Raw genomic sequence first — 21,546 nt, 5'->3', positions numbered from 1 at the left:
CCGTACGAATTAAATCTTCGCGCCAATCGTCTGTCAGCTGTTGCCTGTGTTGCTGTTGTCCGTTTTCGGAATCGATGTATCGCAGCTAAAGGGTTCTGCAAATTAGTTTCTTTTGTGAAAGTAAATAATTTTACTTTTTTCTAATTTTCCTTTCAATATCTTTCTCTGGACCAATTCTTTAACCCTGGCAGTGAACAAGCTGGCTTTTCCAGAGGAGATTTGCATGTTTTGTCCAATGAAGTGCCGATGTACATTTACACATACATATGTACTTCCCATGAGTTATTTGTTAAAACGATTGCACAAGTTGTCATTTGCATAAAATTTCAGATTTTTTGCATATTTCGGCGCCGAAAAGCATGACGCGTAGATCTAATCTCTCACCTGGCAGATTTTATATGCGAAATTAATTTCGAAATGTGGCAAAAAGTGCAACTAACGCCTGATTCTATCAAAGAACGATTCTATTATCGGTTTTACACAATCCAACATATATGACAGCTTGCCAAAGAACATCTTCTCTGAAGTAAGCTCCGCTATTCACCGGTTTACGTGAGAGAGCGGAATCTCGCAATGTGTATAGGAAATCGCTTGCATTAATTAATTGTCACTTTCTTGTTAACTTACATGTTTTTTTAATATTACCTTTTATTGCAACTCTGCCGCAACTGATTGTTTTTGTAAACTCGGCGACAGCATATTCATTCTGCGAAATTCTTCAACAATTGCAAATTTTCTTCTTAAAAAGTGTTAAAAATATTATCAAAAGAGTTTTTAAATGGATTTAGATGATTTGGATATCTATAATGATTTGGACACATTCCAACAAGAGGAGGAAAAAGTGAGAAACAACCTGATTTGGTGTAGTACACTTGTCCGAAATGAATTGCATTGTTCCTTTATAGAAAAGCGCCGAGCTACTTTCATTGGAATCGAAGTATAATGACTCCTTGAAGACAAATGAAGCTTTGCAGGCTGAAAATGCTGACTTGAAAAAACAAATAAAGCGAATAGGTATAAATTTTCAGAATTTGCTCGACACAGCAAAAGCAGAGATCAGGCGCAAAGATAAACAAATCGATCAACTGCGCAAAGAGTACGTGCTTACGAGGAGCTCCACATGAAAATAAAAATAAATTTTATTGATCATTAAATATTTTACTTTACAGGAAGGATGATATCTGCTTCCGACGTAGGCAACCGCACCACGGGGATGCCGAGATTGCTAGTGTAAATGATGGAATTAAAAAAGGTACAATAGAATTTCCACCACAACACTATAAAGCGGAATATAAGCGCAAAGAAGAAAATGGAGCAGTTCAAGAGCACGTTAGGTCAGAAAATAACGAGCACGTCTCTTCGTCGAACTATCACACAGCGGAAGCGCGTGGCCAAGTACGCATGCGTGAGGTTTATCAGAAATATGCGCGGCGGGGTGAAAGACTTGATCGAAAGCAGGAAAGCGATTTAAGTCGTGATCAAGATAGGCGATATCACACGAAAGGAGATCACCATGAGTCGACCAGGCACAGGGCGCGTAGTAGAGAGCGTCAAAACAGTCATCGCAACTCGACAAGAGAATACAGTCGAGGCCATGATGTCAGAGCAACAGAACGGCTACGTAGGGAAGGGCGCGACGGTAAACAGAAGCAAAGTAATTCAAAGGAAAAAGAAATGGAATCGCATAGTAGTAAGAGTGATGACAACGGAAGGCGTCTGCATTCTAATGGTAAATGGAGCGATCGGCCAAGGTAAGTTTAGTAAATACATACAGTTTTGGCCAATACAATACCACCCCCATTTCAAAGTGATATTGTTTGCCACTCATGTTTATTTATTTATTTTTAAGAATTTTCAATTAAAATATAGTTCATTCTCTCACAAAACTCATATAAACTCAAGTTTAAAACTTTAAAAGACTGCAAAAAAGTGCAACAAATTTTCACCCAAATTTCAAACTTTTTTCTCAGAAGCGGTAGAATTTTTTTGAATACACAGTTTTATAGCCCATTCAATTTTAGTCTAATAATGTGCAAGTTTTAAGTGGCTAAAAATTACCGTTGATTTTTTAGAATTTTTTTCGCCGGGATGTTTTGAATACACAGTTTTATAGCCCATTAAATTTTAGTCTAATAATGTGCAAGTTTTAAGTGGCTAAAAATTACCGTTGATTTTTTAGAATTTTTTTCGCCGGGATGTTTTGAATACACAGTTTTATAGCCCATTAAATTTTAGTCTAATAATGTGCAAGTTTTAAGTGGCTAAAAATTACCGTTGATTTTTTAGAATTTTTTTCGCCGAGGATGTTGCGGGTTTCTGCCATATAAAAATAAATTGTGTTAAGTCGTTATATGGAAGCAAATGAGACAAAAAAATTCTAAAAAATCAACGGTAATCTTTAGCGACTTGAAACTTGCACATTATTGGACTAAAATTGAATGCGCTATAAAACTGTGTACTCAAAAAAATTCTAGATCTTCTGAGAAAAAATTTGAAATTTAAGGGAAAGTTTGTTGCGCTTTTTGCGGTCTTTTAAAAAGTTTAAAACATGGATTTATATGGGTTTTGTTAGAGAATGAACTATATTTTAATTGAAAATTCTTAAAAACATATAACTAAACATAAGTGGCAAACAATATCGCTTTGAAAGGCGGGTTCTATAGATATGTCCAATACTGTATATGTATGTACATATGTGATTCTGTGTGTCAACTACATAAATGATAACCCATCATATATACCTGACAACGAGGGTTTTTATGGTACTTTTTAAATGCACTAATTAAATAAAAATTTTGTTTCATAAAGGCACGACCGGGAATACAAATCAAGATTGAACAATACTGAGAACAGTCGTGGGAGAAAAAAGGCAATTGAAGATGCGAATAAAAAAATGCATTCGACCGATCATAGAGCTTGTGATAAAGTAAACAATTTGGAAAGAAACCAAAATACAGATCTTGTTAAAAGCTCGGTTAACAGTAAAACTCTTAAAGATATTCATGAAGTACCTGTTAAAGACGTTGCTGCGAGAAAGGAAAATGCAAAAGATGTTGAACTAGTGCCGACAAAGATCATCGAAAATGATGGTAGTTCCAAAAAGTCAAAAGATATAGAAGCTTCAACTAAAAAAGCCACTTTATGTATGAATATGCCTTCATCAAAAGCCGAAAAATCTATAGCACAAAACCCTCTAACAAAGGAAAAATTGTTGGCTCTGGAAAAGGAAGCGCATAAAACGCCAGCTGTTGGAATGACAACGCCAAAGAAGGCCGCACTATTTGACAGGCTCTTCGGTAGAACACCCAATAATACGGAAAGTGTGAACAGTGCTCTACTGAGTAATGTGATAGGATTGATAAAGAGCAGTAGCTCGATATCAACCTCACCAAGCAATTATACCGATACCAGTGAGCAAATCGCCCCAGCTCCGAAAACAAAGTTGCAAAATTCAAATTTTGATGAATGCTTTATACCTATTAAGCGGGATGAGAGCAAGCCATCTTTAGGGGGTGATAGTGTGGCATCAATAAGTGACAATAGTGAATTGAACGATGTGTACATTCCTGGTTTAGGTACAACACCGGTAAAAATTGACTTAGCTGTGGAACAAGAAACGGAAAAGAAACCAGCTAACAAAGGTAATGAGAAAACTTATACGTCTGAGGGGATGACTGCATGCGTGAGTAATGCCGCGGACACATTAAAATACAAACAAGTAGTAATTGAGTTGTCCTCCGAAGAGGACGATTTTATTGAAATTGAAAACGTAGCGCAGACCAACGATACGACAAATGTTAATAAAGTGATTCCCGATAAAGTGGTTTTCCAAGGGTTGACAGCAGTTCAACCAAATGTTAATGGTAATAAAGGTGTAATGATGTAAGTTTATCTTAATAATTTTCTGTGTTTTAGGGCATATACAAATTTTGGAAAATGTGCGACTACCTAACATATACGAAGTACGAGCGCAACAGAGGCGACTCAGGGAAGAGGCAGCTAAAAAAGTCAGCAGTATGGAAACTACAATTGTGAAACAATCCACTCCAGGGTCAACACCGAAGTCTACTACAACTGGTATTGAAGAGAAGAGAGCAAGCACTAATGAGGCAGCCGTATCTTTCAAAAACACGGCGATACATGTTGGAGGTAATAATAGTCCTTGTTCATTTTGTTTAAATATACCTTTATTAAAATGAGTATTATCATAAAACAAACAGGTGCTGATTTTCAACACCAAGACGCAAACTTTGCTAAAAACACAAACTTTTCGGAAACCCAACTGTTGGAGAAAATTTTTACGGGTAAAAGCGTAGGTGCTATTTGTGATAAAGTTAGGGAGGATATGCGCGATAGTAAAATTAATTACGTAAATTGCATGGAAGAGAAAAACGTACAAGCCAACTTAGAGCAATTGGAACCTGAATCTGAAATGTTAACTGAGACATCTTCAAACGATTCCACTATAAAGTCCGCTCCTAGAACATTAGAACAAAAGGATTCAATTTGCGATACTCCGGCAGATATTCTTTCAATTACGAACAAATCGGATGGTGTTATTTGCGATAGAGTTATGGAGGATATGCGCGATAGTACAATGAATAACGTAAATTGCATGGAAGAGAAAAACGTACAAGAAAAGTATGTTGATCAAATTATAAGTTCCGAGAATTCAGTCCTGTCAGAGGTGAAACCATTGGATACAAGTAAAACTAAAGGCAGCTCAGAGCACTTGAAGCCTAAATCTGAAAAGGTAACTGAGAAATCTTCAAACGATACCAGTATAAAGGCCGCTCCTAGCGAATTAGAACAAAAGGACTCAATTTGCGTTACTCCGGCAGATATTCTTCAAATTACAAACAAAACGGAGGGTGTTATTTGCGATAAAGTTAGGGAGGATATGGGCGATAGTAAAATGAATGACGTAAATTGCATGGAAGAGAAAAACGTTCAAGAAAATTCTGCTGATAAAACTAAAAGCTTCCCGAATGTAGTCCCGTCAGAGGTGAAACTATTGGATATAAATAAAATTAAAGCCAGTTTAGAGCACTTGGAACCTGAATCTGGGAACGAGAAACTTTCAAACGATACCAGTATAATAGAACAAAATGACTCAATTTGCAACACTTTGGCTGATAATCTTCCAATTGCAAACAAGGCCGATAGTCAAGGAACAAATAAAATAGAATCGGATGAAGTTGAAGAGCAGCCTGATTGCCATAGCACATCCAAGAAATGTACGATCTCAAATAAAACCAACGATTCAGAGCAAGGGGAGACAAGACGTCAAAGTAAAGGTGAGATACAAGTCATAAAAGCAAAAGACACAATACTCGAATTTGACGATTTGCATCTGGACTCGGCTGCCGTACAAGAAAATTCCGCAATATTTGAAAATAATACAAGATCTTCCGAAATTGGTGTAGTTAAAGAAAAAAAAGCAGGCAAAGTTGAAGCTAAAAAATCGGCTGTTCAAACAAAATGCACTAAACCGACGGAAAACTTAAAAGAAGTTGGAAAAACTGATGAAAGCGCTATTGAGCTTTCTAAGAGCAGCAATTGTAAAAGAGCGAGTTTGTCACAGTGTGAAGGCTTAGTCTACGCTAATATATCGGAAGTAACTAGTGGTATAGAAGCAAATTCTATGGCTCCAGCTGAAGCTGCTATTGAATTGGATAACGCCTCAGATAGTTTCTTTGCTAAGGGGTCATTACAAAAATCGTTGAATGAAGGTACGTCAATTGAGCAGAGAAAAAGAAATGAGCACAAAATTGTGAATGAGAAAGAAATAACTAACCCAGAGCAGGAATCACTTCATGAGCAGAAAAGGGGTCATAAGGAGAAAGCTATTCATGAGCAGAATGTTTCGCATGAGCAGAAATATGTTTATGAGCAAGAAATACTTAATGAGCTGAAAGTCGTTGAGGAGCAGACAGTTCTTCATGATCAGAAAATGTTTCATGAGCAGCAAACTGTTCAAGAGCCAAAAGCCCTACATGAGCAGAAAAAGGATCAAGAGGAGAAAGCTGTTCATGAGCATAATGTTTCGCATGGCCAAAAAGATGCTCATCAGCAAGAAATACTTAATGAGCAGGAAGCGGTGAGGGAGCAGAACGTTCATGATCATAAAGACCTTCCGGCGCAAAAAAAAGTTCAAGAGCATAACATTTGGCATAAGCAGAATCAGATAGATCGTCAGGAAATACTGCTGGAACAGAAAGTTGTCCCCAAGCAGAATATTAATGAAGAGCAGAAAGATTTGAATATCAAGAAATTGGGCGATACAGGAATCGATGATATGCAAAAGACGACTGAAGAACAACGTTCCAAAGTGATTGAAGACGAAAATTACACAAATAGCATAACTGAAGGTGCGAATTCGAACACAATTCGCACAGAGAATGGAGTCAGCTCAATTACGCAGCTGACTATTGAAGAAAACGTCTCAAAGCTAACAACAACAATCGATCACTCCGGCGAAATTTCAAATGATAATACGAATCTCGGTCTGGTGGCTGAACTCGTTGCAAATGAGAAACCCTTAGCGGAAATTAACAAAACAGATGTTGGCGCTGAGGAAACCGCAGTCATGGATGGCTCAAATTCACAAAATGAAATTAAACTAACGAACACGGAGAATATTACTGATGAAAGTGAAGATAAGGAACTCGAGGATGCAGTGTCTTATTTACTTAAGAGCATGAATGAGGAAGAGAACCGTTGTATTGGTAAAACGAAAGCAGAGGTCAGTCCTCAATGTGAAAAGCCCACAATAAAAGCCGAACACAAGCCAGTTGGCGTAGAATTAAAGAAAAATAAAAGCTTCGAAGCAATTGATACAACGAGTGGCGAAGTTTCGAAAACAAAGATCAAGGAGCTTTCGAAGAGCGTTAAACTGCCTGCCGAACATTGTGCGCTAATTGATAGCGTGAAACGCGCGGAAATCATGTGGAAATTTAAAATTCCAAAAATTGGTGCTAAACGGAAAAGGGAAAACTCCGAGGAGGCTAACAGTGTAAACGGGCTGACTGCTGTTAATGGAGAAGTCTCAAAAAATAGTGCTACAGATTGTGCTCAGTTTGGTGACAAAGTAGAGAAGCGTACAAAGCGGAGTAAGAATTCGAAAAAGGAGGAAAGCCATGCTATAAGACAAACGTTAATTTTGACGGAAGAAGAAACCAAGATTGTAGAAATAAACGCTATTGTTGAGAGGGAGCTGATAGATACGCGACTTCTAAATGGACGAACACCGGAGGAAGCGCAAGCATTGTCTGCTGAAAAGGCAAAAAGTGAGCGCATAATAAAAGAAATCGATAATTGGGCAAGGAGGAAGGTGGGCGATTCATCGGAAATTATCGAAAGTGTTATAATGCTAGACACTGCACCTGCACAGGAAACGACAACAAAGGTGGATAACGTGGAATTGCTGCATTCAAGAGAAAAAGTGGAGGTCAAACACATCGTAGACGAATGCAAATTAGTTGCAAGCTCGAAAAAAGTTCGAAAGAAGACAGAAGAAATAAATGCTAATCGAAGTAATGCAGCTGAAGGTGAGAGCGGAAAGTTATTAGCTAATAAGACTGCAGGATCGACGGAAGAGTTGGAAAGCGAATCAAGCCACTTACCAAATAAGCGTTTTAAATACGGCGAAACAGCCGATAAAACACTTACAAAACAAAAGACTGATGAATACAAACCTGCAATGAATCTTAAAGAGAAATCGCTATGCCTTAAGGAAGTTGAAACGTGTGATGGAGAGAACAAGAGTCAAGAAACAGAAAATGAACAGACTAGTTGTTCTGAAGAAAAACCTGCTAAAAGCAATCAAATGAGCGACGGAAAAGACTTGCGTGCAGTTAGCACGAAAGTTAAACAACATCGCAAGTGTCAATTGACTGAGAAACCGCACTCTTCACAAACTAAGAATGGTTCAACAAATACTGGAAACGACCCGAGTCTGGCTGGCGGCGAAAAAAATGTGCCCGTTCAAAATCAGTTAAAAATAGAGATATCAAGCGAACGGGAAAGAAAAGTCAACGAAAAGGTGATCGCAGGGCAGATAAAGCAAACAAAGAAAAGCGAAAAAGAAGTCGAAAATTGTAACAAAACAGGCCAAACTGCGCAGCCAGAGTCCTCATCTAAAGTACTACTCTCCAAGAAAGAGGTGGATGTTACCACACCAACAGAAGTAAGGTCACGCGACAAGCAGACACTGAATGCGAAATGTAGTTCTAAAGAAAAGTTAACGGAAGACTACAAATCGCAAAAAGAAAGGAGTAGAAGTTCTGTCGTTGGGAAGAAAAGAGCAACAGAAGAGCACAAAAATACGCTCTCGAAGGCAGCAGTGGGTATCGAAAGTCTAGAGAAACGCGCAAAGTTAGAACTGTGTGTGCAGAAAAAAGAAAATGCGCACAAAACTCCTGAGAGCTCAAAACAAAAAGAAGTTCCTTGCCATTCATCGAAATCACTTTCTGTTATTAATGATTCAGTCGCAAGTCATTCCAAAATAGTTGAATCAAATACATCCCAGCGTGCTGAGAACACACTCGCCAAAATTCCAAAGCGACGCAGATCATATGCGAGCACAGATGATGAGCCCGAAGTAATGCCCAAATCACGCAACCGCAAACGCTGCAAAATGCGCATCGAAGACAGTGATGACGAGGTGGAGGAGGAAGCGCGCAGCTCGGAATTATCAACGACTGCACAGCCAGCACAAATGCCATGCGAATTTAGCGCGTCTGATTTGCCACAAAATAGCGACATTCTCGAGATTCTGCAGAATGATAAAGCCAACGAGTCGAATGGCATACTGCCTGCACCGCAAACTCCAACATCATTACCGGCCAATATTAGTCAGGATGAGCAATATCGGGAACTTGATTCACGTTTAGAACAAATGTTCGCCTCACCCAAAGTGACTGATAAAACTTCAGCTACAGCTGCGGAGGTGAGACCTATAACAAAATTGGCGACTAACATTGCAGCTATAACGCAAGTGTCGCAGCCCCTGACCGCACAATCTGCTGAAGAACCTACGCATGAAATTCTTGTCTCAGAATTGGCCACGCCTGTAGCTGAAGCGCCTTCGACATCGAATGCAACACCAGCCGTTGACTTCAATGCCTCTGACACTTTTCTCAGTGACATCAGCAGCAATTCGCTGCAAGTTTCCAACATGAATGTTACCATAGATGAAACGGATTACAGCGCATCGCAGAATATGAATTCATCGGTCAACGATAGCAATGCCAGTACGAAGCACATTTCACTCGGAACGAGTGATTATCGTTTTGAAAAGGTTTCGGATAATGTTGTAAATTTATTTATAACGCGCAAGCGTCGCGGCAAACGAAAGCAAACAACTGCGACAACAGCAACAACAATAACAACCGATACAATACCAACAACGTAGCTTGTAATTTTTGGTCAAGTACAATTATAAATATATATTTACAAAATTACATATTTTGTATTTGATCATACTTATGTATGTATTTATTAACTTAACGTACGTACAAAAATGTATGTAAGTACGTATGTTTTTTTTTTAACAATTATAAGGTAACAACTGTGAAGTATTCAACACTATAACAAAAAATTCGAGTATTTTTCGTTGCATTTAACTAAAGTCTTTTTGTGTTAACAAATTAAAAATGCCAATTATATTTATCATAAAATCATATACGTACATATACGTTAAAATATGAAACAGGTGCGAAAATTTTAAAGATGTGCACAAATAACTGCTACATTGTATCAACAACTCGGCAAAGGCACTTCGCTGGCCACGATTCTATTCTTCCTTCTCTTTGTGTTCGCCCACTAGGAAGCGTCTGACGACTGGCACTCTATAAACCGGCACTGACAACAGCGCGCCAACACATGCTCCAATCCAATAGACAATGATGTGCTCCAAATTGGTGTGTCCGCGGCAGCCCCATTTGAGCGCAGTTGCCAGCACGGGATTGAAATAGCCGCCCGAGTAGTTAAATGCTGAAAACATCACATAATTAAAAGCATAAACTTTTCTTGAGAGGGATCTCACGTGTTCCATTGTTGTGCATGGACAGAACTAATGACTAATAGTGTTATTTGGTTGGCTGATTTTCGCTTACCTGCTACCACTAAACTGGTGCCGATGAATGAGTCAATGATGTTGCTGAACTTCGGCTCTTTCTCACTGAGCGCCTTCGAAGCGAGACGACAGAGCAGCGTGGCTAAACCTTCGATAGCGGCGCCGAGATAGGGGTGTACCTGGGGAGTAAAAGTTATAGATTTGTATTTAAAAAATGTCTTTCGAAAATTCATAAATAAATGGATATAATGAGTTCTAGAATAAGGATTCGTCTTCTTTACCAGCACTCTAGGTCCTACATCTTTGCCTTCCGACCGAGTGTACACACAGTCCCGAATTCGGTGTCGGGGCCGTCGGATCGATCGTGGTAAGCGATGAAGGAGTTGATCATTATGCCTACATAAGGTAGTGGCAACCTCTAGCTATTCGTACCAAAAGTTTAAAGATCTACATATGCAAGGGATTTTTTCGATCGTAACAGTTCATAGTGGCAATGAAGTACGTTGAGAAGGAGTTGAAGTGGTCAAATGGTACATCAAAAATCTTGAGATTATTAAACATTGAGTTTTTAAGCTATTGACATAAAAGTACAGTTCAGACCTGGGCTCCATCGTTCTATAAAATGTTGAATGTTTTTGCAATATATCCGAACATTATATCTGTACTTTAAAATGGAACCTTTAACGATGATTTCAAATATAGCTAGAATGGTTGTGAGTTTCGACTGCAAGTCGTTTTGTGAGAGTCAATTCGTATAACGTCGCATTGCCTAAGTTTCGACTCGACTAGAGTTTTGTCGCCAACTTATTTCAGCACGAAACAGATAATGCAGTATGTACTGGGTATAGGTAGGGGCCCTTAAGTTAGCCTTTTTTTGTGTTTAAGAGGAGGAGACGTCGGCTAAGAATCGGCCAAAAAAAAACAAATTTTAGGTGTAATATTTTTTGTATATTTTTGTATTTGTATGTTATTAGGGATCAATAATATTAGAAAACACATGATTTTCGACAACCAAAAACTTTTTTGTTCGTACTGGTTACTATGTCAAACTAAAAAAGGATGCGTTTTGACTCTGATATTGTACCTAAAAAACGCAAAAAATAAAATAAAAATTGCAGAAACCGGCACCTAATTCTTCGACTTGACATAGACAATATAGACTACAAAACCAATACAATACTGGGTAAAATCCTGTCGAATCCACCCAACTTTTATTCCACAGAAGATTAGGTTTCACATGCTAAAACACTTTATCAGAAAGGGCATTTTGTACCACGGCTATGCACTAAAACCCATAAGCACAGGCCACAAACATACTTTTTTTTTTATTTAACACATACCCAAAAATTTCAATTAAACCACTTATCCAAATATTTAGAAAGTTAGAAAAATAAAATTTTTTCTGTAAACAAACTTTGTACTGCAAAAAAGCGCGAAAATACTTAATGCACTTGCTGAAACATGCTTAGTTTGAACGCTCACAGCTGGGCAAATATTGGAAGCAAAAAAAAAATCAAATCCGTTGGTTTGTTAGTTGTAAAAAAAAACAAAGAAATTTGGAGGGATTCGAAAATTTAAAATTTCGCTAAAACGCCAAGCCCTTTCATTTGACACCTCAGTTCTTGTAGCCTAACGAACAGCCCACATTTTTTTTTCCTCCTTCGAAAAATAAAACCTTACTGCAAATCGGAAGGTCAAGCGTTTTCCTTTGACACCTCACTTTTTTAAATTGAATGAACTGTGCAAATATAATGTCATTAACAAAAAATACTCTCGCGTATTATACATACATAATTTTTAAATAGGTGGCAATCCCACTCAAACAAAAAATAAAAACTTATTACACATGCAAAGACCATATCCTTTCACTTGGTACCTTAACTTTTAGTCCAACAAACGGTGATGATCTTATAATTTTTTAAAAGTGGCAACACTACTTAAAAAGTAGTACATTATTGAACATGTAAAAGCTGAGTCCTTTTATTTGACACCTCATTTTTTGCAGTCCAACGAATAATGCGGATCTAATAATTTTTTAGACAGGTGGTAACCCTATATGAATTTGAAGTACTAAAGATAATATACCTATCGATACAGATTCTACTTTAAAAGTCTCGTATAAATCTGTTCAGCGTGGTCAAAATATCTCGACTTTCCTGTATACTATGTATAGAAGATAGTAATTTTTAATAGGTGGCAACCCTATTAAAAAATGAAAGCTTTTGTACGAAGGCCATTTCATTTCATTTGGTATCTCATTTTGTAATCCAACGAACGGCGAAAATCTTTATTTTTTTATAGGTGGCAATCCTACTCTGAAAAATAATACATTTTCATTTGACAGTGACGGTGCAGAACTGATGCCTACGCTTATTATGATTGAATATAGTTATTTTATTAACAGGTGGCAACCCTATTAAAAAAATATTAGTGCTTTTCTAGAGGCTAGTCCCTTTCATTTGGCACCTCTTCTTTTTTAATCCAACGAAAGGTGCGCATCTTATAGTTTTTCAGGCAGGTGGCAATCCAATTGAAATTCGAAGTAAAAAAGTCACTCTCAATTCGTTTAGTAGTTTTCGAGATTACGGGGTACAAAGAATCTTGGCTTTTCATTATACTATGTATAGAAGTAATTTTCTGCGGTGGAATATTTTCTAGTATTCAGATATAATTCATTTCATTTATTGCGAAAAAACATTAGCGCAATAAGATCTACGATCTTTTATAGTACAACAAATAACAGGAAAATTCAGAAAAATAAAATAAATATAATAAATAAATATAATATTAATAAATATAATATTAATAAAAATGTTGTAAATAGTTCTATTTTCAATAAAATAAATATTTGGAATTTTAAGATGAAACTAAGTGAAACCCGGTTTAATCGATTGTAAAAATCCGGTTTACTCAGTATCCCAAAAATCAAGATTACAAAAAAAAGCTTCGTAAACCGATACATATCACCGGCATGGAGCACCCATGATAGGCCTGCCAATTTGTTTCAGAAACGTGGTTCTTATTTTATTCTAAATGGGTAAGAGAGAAATAATCATCTTTTGGTTAAAAATAATCGAATATTTTACGGCACTTTTATTTTTCTAATTGGCACTTTTTTATGCCCAATATGGCACCCCATAGCTTAGGATAGCTGGCAGCCCCGCGCCTATCCTGTTCGAAGGGTCGTCCTCTCCAAAGAATTTGTTGGCCATAGTTGCAGAAATTCCTTGAGAGCATCTACATGTGTTTCTGTATCAAACAAAAAATTTTGAAAAAAGTGTCACGTTTTTCTACACTTGGTTTCTTATTNTCAGAAACGTGGTTCTTATTTTATTCTAAATGGGTAAGAGAGAAATAATCTTCTTTTGGTTAAAAATAATCGAATCTTTTACGGCACTTTTATTTTTCTAATTGGCACTTTTTTATGCCCAATATGGCACCCCATAGCTTAGGATAGCTGGCAGCTCCGCGCCTATCCTGTTCGAAGGGTCGTCCTCTCCAAAGAATTTGTTGGCCATAGTTGCAGAAATTCCTTGAGAGCATCTACATGTGTTTTTGTATCAAACAAAAAATTTTGAAAAAAGTGTCACGTTTTTTGGGCGGTTCTGTTTCTACACTTGGTTTCTTAAGTTGGTTTAAGTTTAGAACATCGGCAGCGAATGCTAATTTAAAATTTAGTGCTTCTTAGAGACAATACCTTAGAAGTGAGACGATATTACTTCCTTACAAAATGAAGTTCATGCATATTCAACAAAAGTCACTTTCTAGTTCTTACCTGTAAATCAGCGTTGCATTCCTCAAAGGCGCGTCCTTTGTGAGTTTCGGCAAATTCGAACCACCAAAAGACTTGAACTATCCTATAGACACAACAGCCGCCCATTAATTCGGCCCATGTACGCAAGGCGACTTCCTTCAATGATGTCTTGCCTTCCACCAGGTCTTCCATGTGTGTATATGGACATGCCGAAGCATCACCCCATACTTTGCCCCACCAAATGGTAAGCATAAATAGAAAGACTGCATAAGCGGCAACACCAAAATTATCCGCTACTACGAAATCAAAGAAAAGTAAATATTTAAGAAACTATTTGAGCAACTTCGGTCTTGTGTAAATATGCACTTACCAATGATTAATTCAAAACAGCAAGCGCATAATTCTGCTGCAGCGATCGCTTCATTGATGAGTACCGGCACGATGCCTTCGCGATCGACGAAACGTTTGGCGAAACGACGAGCTATCTGGGCAAGGACACAGTAACCGATCATGAAACCGGTGCTGATACCCAGCGATGTCATCGACATTTTGTTGATGTATGTATGCTCGGGCGATCCGCGAGTCAAACTTAAACTATTACTTAAGTCTATGACTAGATGGGATGGCTTGAACCGGAAAACATCCAGAAATAGTGTTCCTAAATAGAAAAGATATTGGTTTAAAAAAAGGAAGTTCTCTAAAATTAAAATTAAAATGCGAAATAATGCGTTAAACAAAATTTAGTCTGAACTGAAACTGTGCCTGCAAGTTTTGACGGAAGCATTATAATTTTGCTTGATTTTTAGCAGTTTAAATTGAACTCCCGATGAGGCCGAAAAGCTACTAACTGGTCAAACGAAAAACTTGAGCCTGAAAACGTGCAAGATTGTTGACGGCCGTGGACGGTATCGTAGTAAAACTTATTCGAAACTAGAATGAGCATACATCATTAAAGTTGTGTAGGTTGAATTTCTCATCCAAGTTTTTCAACTATGTCGTAGTTGCTGCATTTAAATGCAGTAAATTTTACACAAAAATATTAATATATTCGCGAAACTATGGGCAAAACATAGTAAAACTACGTATTTATATTTTCACTTTAATGCCAGAATTTTTTTTTAAAAGACCTTGAAATTTTAAGTGATTAATTCAAAAAAATATTTTAAAAATTCAGTGCAATGTAGAATACGGTGGGGGTATTAAATAAAACATAAAATTCTCTAAAATTTTTTTTGGTGCATGATGATGAATGTTTATGGAAAATTACATTTTAAAATTTTGTGCTTGAACATCCTTGAAAATTTGCAGTATTTATTTTTGAAAAAAAAAAAAAATTTATTTCAAGTACAAAGACCACTTCCTTGTAACATTATTAGCTAAAAAATAAAATTAATTAAAAGCGCTTTCCAATAACTATACGTCCTTGTAAACCAAAAAAATTATAATTTTTTGAATTAATCATATCATTAAAATTTCAAAGTCCTTTAAAAATATCCTAACGTCAGAATGAAAAACCAAAAACGCAGTTTAACTGTATTTGGCCCATACCTTCGTGTTATAGTTATTAATCGCTTTGTGTGTTTTGAATATTTATTTATTTTTTTTTGGTTTTGTCGCATGGTGTAACAATACATCCATAGAATTTCGCTGCCAAAGATTCGATTTTCGATTCCGTCCGTTTCAAAGATAACTTTAAGCGATGTTTGATATCAAGTAAGCCGTACATGTATTCCCCAATCCCAATTTGAGTTGAGACTGAGCGTGTACTAGATATCTGGAAGTCTTGAAAGCACTTTGTCAGATATGAAAAAGAACTTCTTCGATAGTACATATTCGAGCATGTTTGCACTCTGGCCGTCCTAATTTCTAGCTCATCACATAACCAAGTCTTTGTGCACTAAGTTCAGTTATCGAAATACCAGCCATCTGTTTCGGAGTTGCGAGCAATCTTTTTGTGTTTGCCTTGAGAAAGAAGAGTAGAGCACAGTTTAATATCCAAGTCTAGCCTTTCTGCCTTTTAAACGACGTCCAAGCTTTTTAATTGGATAAAATCCGTCATCCTTTGTCGAAATTGGTTTGGAAACAAACCGGTATTATTCTTCATCTGGCAAGGCATCAGTGTCACTTATGGTTGCTCCTATTCTCAATACTTCTGTCGTTGTTCTATTAAGCAGATCCAATGGTTTCTTCCTGATATAATCAGGCAAGGCCTTGATTAGGCTTGATATCTTAAAACTCTGTATCCTTTTGGATTATTCCGAGAGGGCATCTTAGTGCCACCCCTTCAGTGTCATTCAAACACGCTCCTGCTTTGAACAATTCATCTGCTTTCACGTTGTCTTCGATGTTCCTATAACCTGGATCCAAGGCAAGAGAGACGAGCATTGACTTTACTTCGTTTTATGTTATTTTATTTTATTTTTTCTTTTAATATAACTTTATTTTGCCTTATTTTTTTTTCTTATTTCATTTCATTATTAAAAACACTGGTTTTCTTTTGGTTTCCCTAGGTATTTTTGCTTGTTATAAAATCTCATTATTTAAGTAATCTTTTCCATTTTCCAAACCCATCGATTTAGATTGGCGGCCCCCTTAAACGCATTCATTTACCTTATAATTTTCTTCAGGTTCACTTGTTTTGTAATCATAATCAAAATGCTTGTTAAAGAAAATTCACTTGTCTCTTGCCCGCTCTCGCCCCTGCGCTATGAATTTGTGCTAAATAGTCTCCACTGAGCAAATTGCATACAAAATTCAGTTTGGCTGGCGATACTAAAAATAGTTTAGCTTTCGAATTTTCACAAAAGACCACCATCGAATGTCTATCACAGTTTTTTTCGTCAAGATCAATTTAAAATATGTTTTTCTAGTTGCATGCAATTAACACATTTTACGCAACAACAAATATTTAGCTACAGCTACAACTTGTAACATCATTTAACTATGCGACCGTTGATCTTCCACGTAAAAAATCAAAGGCGAAAATCATTGATCTTGAGTTTGATCGATTTCTACAGGTACCAAGCGAACGGAAATAAAAAATACTATATACTTGATACATATTTAATGTGTACTCCAATTTACCCGTTAGAACTGCTCCGACCGTTTCGATGGACGGGAGATGACTATTGGTCACCCGCTGATCTCGGAGCAGCGCTGTCGCGACCTCGGACACATAAGCATGCTCATCGTTAGAGAATTATGTTTTTCGTTTGTTTGGGGTTCTCTTATTGTTGTTACTCTTTGACTGTTTACATATGAAAGGCTAGGCATAGATGGCGTGAAAAACTAAATAATTGGGTAAAATTGTCATTTGGTGGCCACAAATGCGTATTTCTTTTGGTAATGTGACGTTTTTTTGTTTGAATACAAGAAATGATTAGTTAATTACAAATCATTCAGAATTTCCATAAGCCGGTTTATTTATGTATTTACATAAATATACACTATGTATACATACATACCTGTCTTTTCTGATAGATAATAACCTCCACTTTTTTGTGAAGTCGGTTAAAAATTAATCATTTTCGATCGAATATAAGTACATATGTACATATATGGACATAATGAAAAGCACACATTTCTTAAAACTTTGAAGATTTTTTAAGTATGTATTTAGTTGGTTTATTTAAACTTTTATTTGATTTCCGTATAAAAAATATTTAGGCCAACTATTCGCAAAAACGTGGAATATTCGGCAGTCGAGAGGATATTTCGTAAAATTTAAATTTATATGATTTTTGAAACTATTTCCAGTTTAATACGGTGTTTACTTGAGGCGATTTTATAGGATACTTTTAGTTGAAAGCAACAATCGCCTGGTGTGAACGATCTTTCAACTAATCGCTTTCAATGAAGTAGGGTGGCAGCCAACCTTCAGATTCAACTAATCGCCTTCAAAAATTGCCGGTAAAATCGTCTCATGTGAACACTGTTTAAGGCAATACTCCTTATGCCTCAATAAGGGTTAAAGTGGTCGCATATGCTGGCGATGTTGTGCTGGTGGTAACAGAACCTTTTACTGATACTGTGAGGAAAATCCTAGAGGAAGCACTGGGTTAACTACACGCGGGCTAAATGTGTTAACCCAAGTAAAATCGAGTTATTATTGTTTATAAATATGTATGATGTATCCAAAGCAAGATATTTGGAAGTCATCGTAGACCCTATAATCAAACCGGAAACTTAACGCTGAAAAACGTAAAAAGAAGACCTTCAACGTTTTCTATACTAAATGATCATCAGTACACCACTATCATAAGGCCAACAAAAGGAAGCAACAGAGGTTACCCACGGCACCCTAGTATGGTGACCAGCTTTAAGTCGACAGTAAAATGCGAATAGACTAAGTTGCACACAAAGAGCGGCATGTTCGGGGATTACTGGGGTATTGAAATCCTCCCTTCAGGAGCACTGAATGTCATTTTCAATACGATTCCCATTGATCTTTACCTAAAGGAAATCAGTAATCAGCACCAAGACTCAGGGATTCGCGGTTCTGGGAAACGAAGACCTTTGGTCATAGCAAAATAGAATCACGGAATACATGGTATCAAGCCTGGTTTTGGCTTGAATGTACTTGTGCAGTTTCCCTTCAGAAAGAAATTGAGAAGGGGTCAAGCGGCTGATGAGGAAGCCATCAGTATCTACACTGACATATCCAAGATAGACTGCGCTGTAGGGACTGGAGTCTATTGAGAGGAGCTTGCTGTCAATCGGTCGCTGTGGTTGGCAAACCATGGTAGCATATTACATACTGAAGTCCTGGGAATATGTGAGGCCTATAGGAATGTAAATACTAGTGCTACCAGGAAAGAAACAGCGGTGATTTTCTCAGATAGCTATGCAGCACTCCAAGCTATATCATTTACTGAATCCAAGTATAAGGAAGTCATATAATGCACGGTTAAACTACGATCTATGACTCAGTCAATGTCCATCTCTCTTGACTGGGTTCCCGGCTATAGAAACATAGAATGCAACGAGAGAGCAGACGATATGGACATGGTGGGAGCTTGCTTGGTTGAATCGAGCGGTGGTACTGGGATACCCACTCAGAAAAATATAATTAGAAATCCACTTGCAATTTCTGAAACTAGCAAGGAGGAGGTGAACAGAGATCCAGATTTGCAAGATAGCAAAGGTGGAATTATTTAGCATTGTAGCAGCTATCACGGGTCACTGGCTACTTGGAAATCATGCGTATAGAATAGAACTGCCATACAACGACTGACTTCTATAAGACATACAACTTCCGGGAAATAATACTGATGCAGTTAGCGGAATTTATCTGATGCTACAATGAGCGATATGCACAAATTAAACGGCGGCTCAAAGGAATTTATTTAATTGGAAAAAGGTTTGAGGATAGGCTAGAATGAAATTGTCGACGATAAGTGCAGCAAAATGGTGGTATTATGCGGTAACTGAATCCTGAGTGGCATTTTGTGAGATAGTGCATAGTACAACGAACCAATCAACCTTAGGCTTCAGACCTAGTGCATAATAAGAAGGTTTATTGTGTTAATTTTATTCACTTGATACCCTCTTAATCATTCTAGAAGATAATTTAGGTAGGCCTTCTTAAGTGAAGCCATTCTAAGAGTTCTACCCAAGAAGGGCTGAAAAAGTGCTTCCCTGCATGCCTTCTAGAAGGGCTTATTCATTTACAATTTACGCGAATTCATAAAAGGGTATTTTTTAGCATTACAAATGAATTTCAATAAACATTTTAAGTTGCAGTAACACATATTTGTTATAAGCCTTAAGAAAATATTTTAAAGATGTATGATTTTTATAAATTAAAGAAGCAACTTTAAAAGAACTCCTCCAGACGCCCTTCTGGAAGGCGTTCTATGGGTAGCAAAAGAAGAAGCTCTTCAATTTGTGCCACTCCATACAAAAAAGAAAGGAGAAAAGAATGTAGAGTGGAAGGCCTCTTGACATCCAGGAAGGCCTTTCGGAAGGGCATTAAACTCCTGAAATTATCTACTGGGTTGCTTTTGTTTAGCGCAGAACCGATACACGGTAAGCTTCGTTAACAGGCACACTACGGAAGGAAGAGTCTTTGCTCCGTTTATCCGCAATATTGTATCCCAAATAGGAGTGCTTCTTCCTATTTTTTTGAAAGTACACCGAGCTAAAAATGCCGACACTTAAACCCCCTATGTTAGACCTAGGAATGTTAATGTGTTAATGTGTCCCGGGATTCTTGGCACATAATCCCTAGATTTTCGGGATTTGTAATTTGCACTGATGGCAATAATAGAAACTCTTCTTCTTGGCCAGCATTGGCTATATTTCTTTTTTTATTTAATAATAAATATTTTTCTATGAATGTCAAGCTCATTATACATACATATAACACCGCGGGTTAGTAAATTTTAAACACAAATATCAAAATATTCGCGAAACCATGGGCTAAATATAGTAAATTCGCGTTTTTTGTTTTTCACTCTGACGAATTGATTTAAAAAATTCAGAGAAATGTGCTTACAGAAAAAGTATGGGTATCAAATTAAAGAGAAAATTCTTTAGAATTTAAACAGATACAAGTTTTTGGTGCGGAAGTACTGATAAGCATGATAAAAACATAACAAGGTAAAACCATTGAGAGGCAGTCTGACGTTTGCCAACAATATAATTTTAAAATCAAAACTCAAACTCACACACACATTCTCATTTTCAATCTCAAACAACAACAATTGTGAACAATTTAATTTTTTTATTTTCAATTTTATATGATTTTAAAATGTTGGCAAACGTCAGAAAAAAATCATGGCCGACGAAATGAGAGAATGAATTTACCTTGTAATGTTTTTATCATGCTGATAAGTATTGAAAATGTCCTTTTAAAATTGAATTTTTATAATTTCACAATATTTGTTTTTGAAAAAATTATATGTTAAGAACTTAAATAAACTCGATAACATCCTCGAATTCCGTCCTTCTGACTTCATCAGCTTACATACCTATTCGTTCTTGTGAATCCAAAAAATTTTAATTATTTTCAATTCCATAAAATGGAATTAATCATATATTTGAAATCTTTATAATAAATCCTGACGTCAGAGAGAAAACCTAAAACCGCCCCTATAAAAAGTAGGTTTCACACCCATTTATTTATTATTTATTTTATGGTAGGTTTAGGTCTCAAACAATATTGTTTCGATTTAAGTTGTTGAAAATAATGAATATCCAAATCTCGGGATTATGATAAGGACAGCATGCTTCAAAAAATATCGCGGTTACTGGCTAATTTCAATTACTCGGTGACCAATATTAGAGTTGCTGGCAAAACTTTAATCATGGCATTTAGCACATGAAAATAATATTCGATTTCAATTGAAAAGATATTAAACATCTTGCAATTATTACACCACATAAAGTTCTTTCTGATACTTATGTATCAATTTTGCACCTACTCGACCAATTTCCTGCATTCGTAAATGATACAGACATAATTGAGTTTGTAAATTGAAGCTGAGTGAAGGTAACTTCAAAAACTGTACCAATATAGAACGTTTTTGGGATCAAGCAAGTTTGATTAAAAATGGATTGGGTGAAGCGGCATTTGGAGAATTGTGTGATTTAGTTCATAACATTTTTAGACTGCCTCATAGTTCCGCAGCAGCTGAGCGCAAATTTTTTGATTTAGCATTAATAAAAACGAAATTAAGAAACAAATTATAATGTAAAACTTTGAACAATATAG

General features: G+C 36.7%; 2 protein-coding genes across 3 annotated transcripts; one reads left to right on the top strand and one right to left on the bottom strand.

Moving 5' to 3' along the window:
* Positions 1 to 660: 660 nt before the first annotated feature.
* On the top strand, positions 661 to 9,493 carry FLASH (FLICE-associated huge protein). 2 transcript variants are annotated; one of them, XM_017610265.1, is made up of 7 exons: positions 661 to 841; positions 906 to 1,096; positions 1,170 to 1,751; positions 2,809 to 3,641; positions 3,744 to 3,863; positions 3,916 to 4,149; positions 4,221 to 9,493. In XM_017610265.1, exons 1-7 carry the CDS (start codon positions 779 to 781, stop codon positions 9,413 to 9,415), a joined length of 7,218 nt encoding a protein of 2,405 aa, XP_017465754.1. In that variant the 5' UTR covers positions 661 to 778; the 3' UTR covers positions 9,416 to 9,493. The 2 variants fall into 2 exon arrangements, with proteins under 2 accessions (XP_017465754.1, XP_017465753.1); XM_017610264.1 differs by having other exon boundaries at positions 2,809 to 3,863.
* Positions 9,453 to 16,945, bottom strand: AQP (aquaporin). The gene is made up of 5 exons (XM_017610267.1): positions 16,917 to 16,945; positions 14,203 to 14,490; positions 13,854 to 14,128; positions 10,119 to 10,257; positions 9,453 to 9,996 (listed from the first exon to the last, which is right to left on the bottom strand). The coding sequence occupies exons 2-5, from the start codon at positions 14,378 to 14,380 to the stop codon at positions 9,797 to 9,799; spliced, it is 792 nt and encodes a 263-aa protein (XP_017465756.1). The 5' UTR covers positions 14,381 to 14,490; positions 16,917 to 16,945; the 3' UTR covers positions 9,453 to 9,796.
* Between the last annotated feature and the right edge of the window lie 4,601 nt (positions 16,946 to 21,546).

The sequence above is a fragment of the Rhagoletis zephyria genome, unplaced genomic scaffold, assembly GCF_001687245.7.
Source record: "Rhagoletis zephyria isolate East Lansing unplaced genomic scaffold, Rhagoletis_zephyria_1.1 Rzeph_scaffold_00295, whole genome shotgun sequence".
Taxonomy (NCBI): domain Eukaryota; kingdom Metazoa; phylum Arthropoda; class Insecta; order Diptera; family Tephritidae; genus Rhagoletis; species Rhagoletis zephyria.
This window is presented reverse-complemented; position numbering and strand designations above follow the sequence as displayed.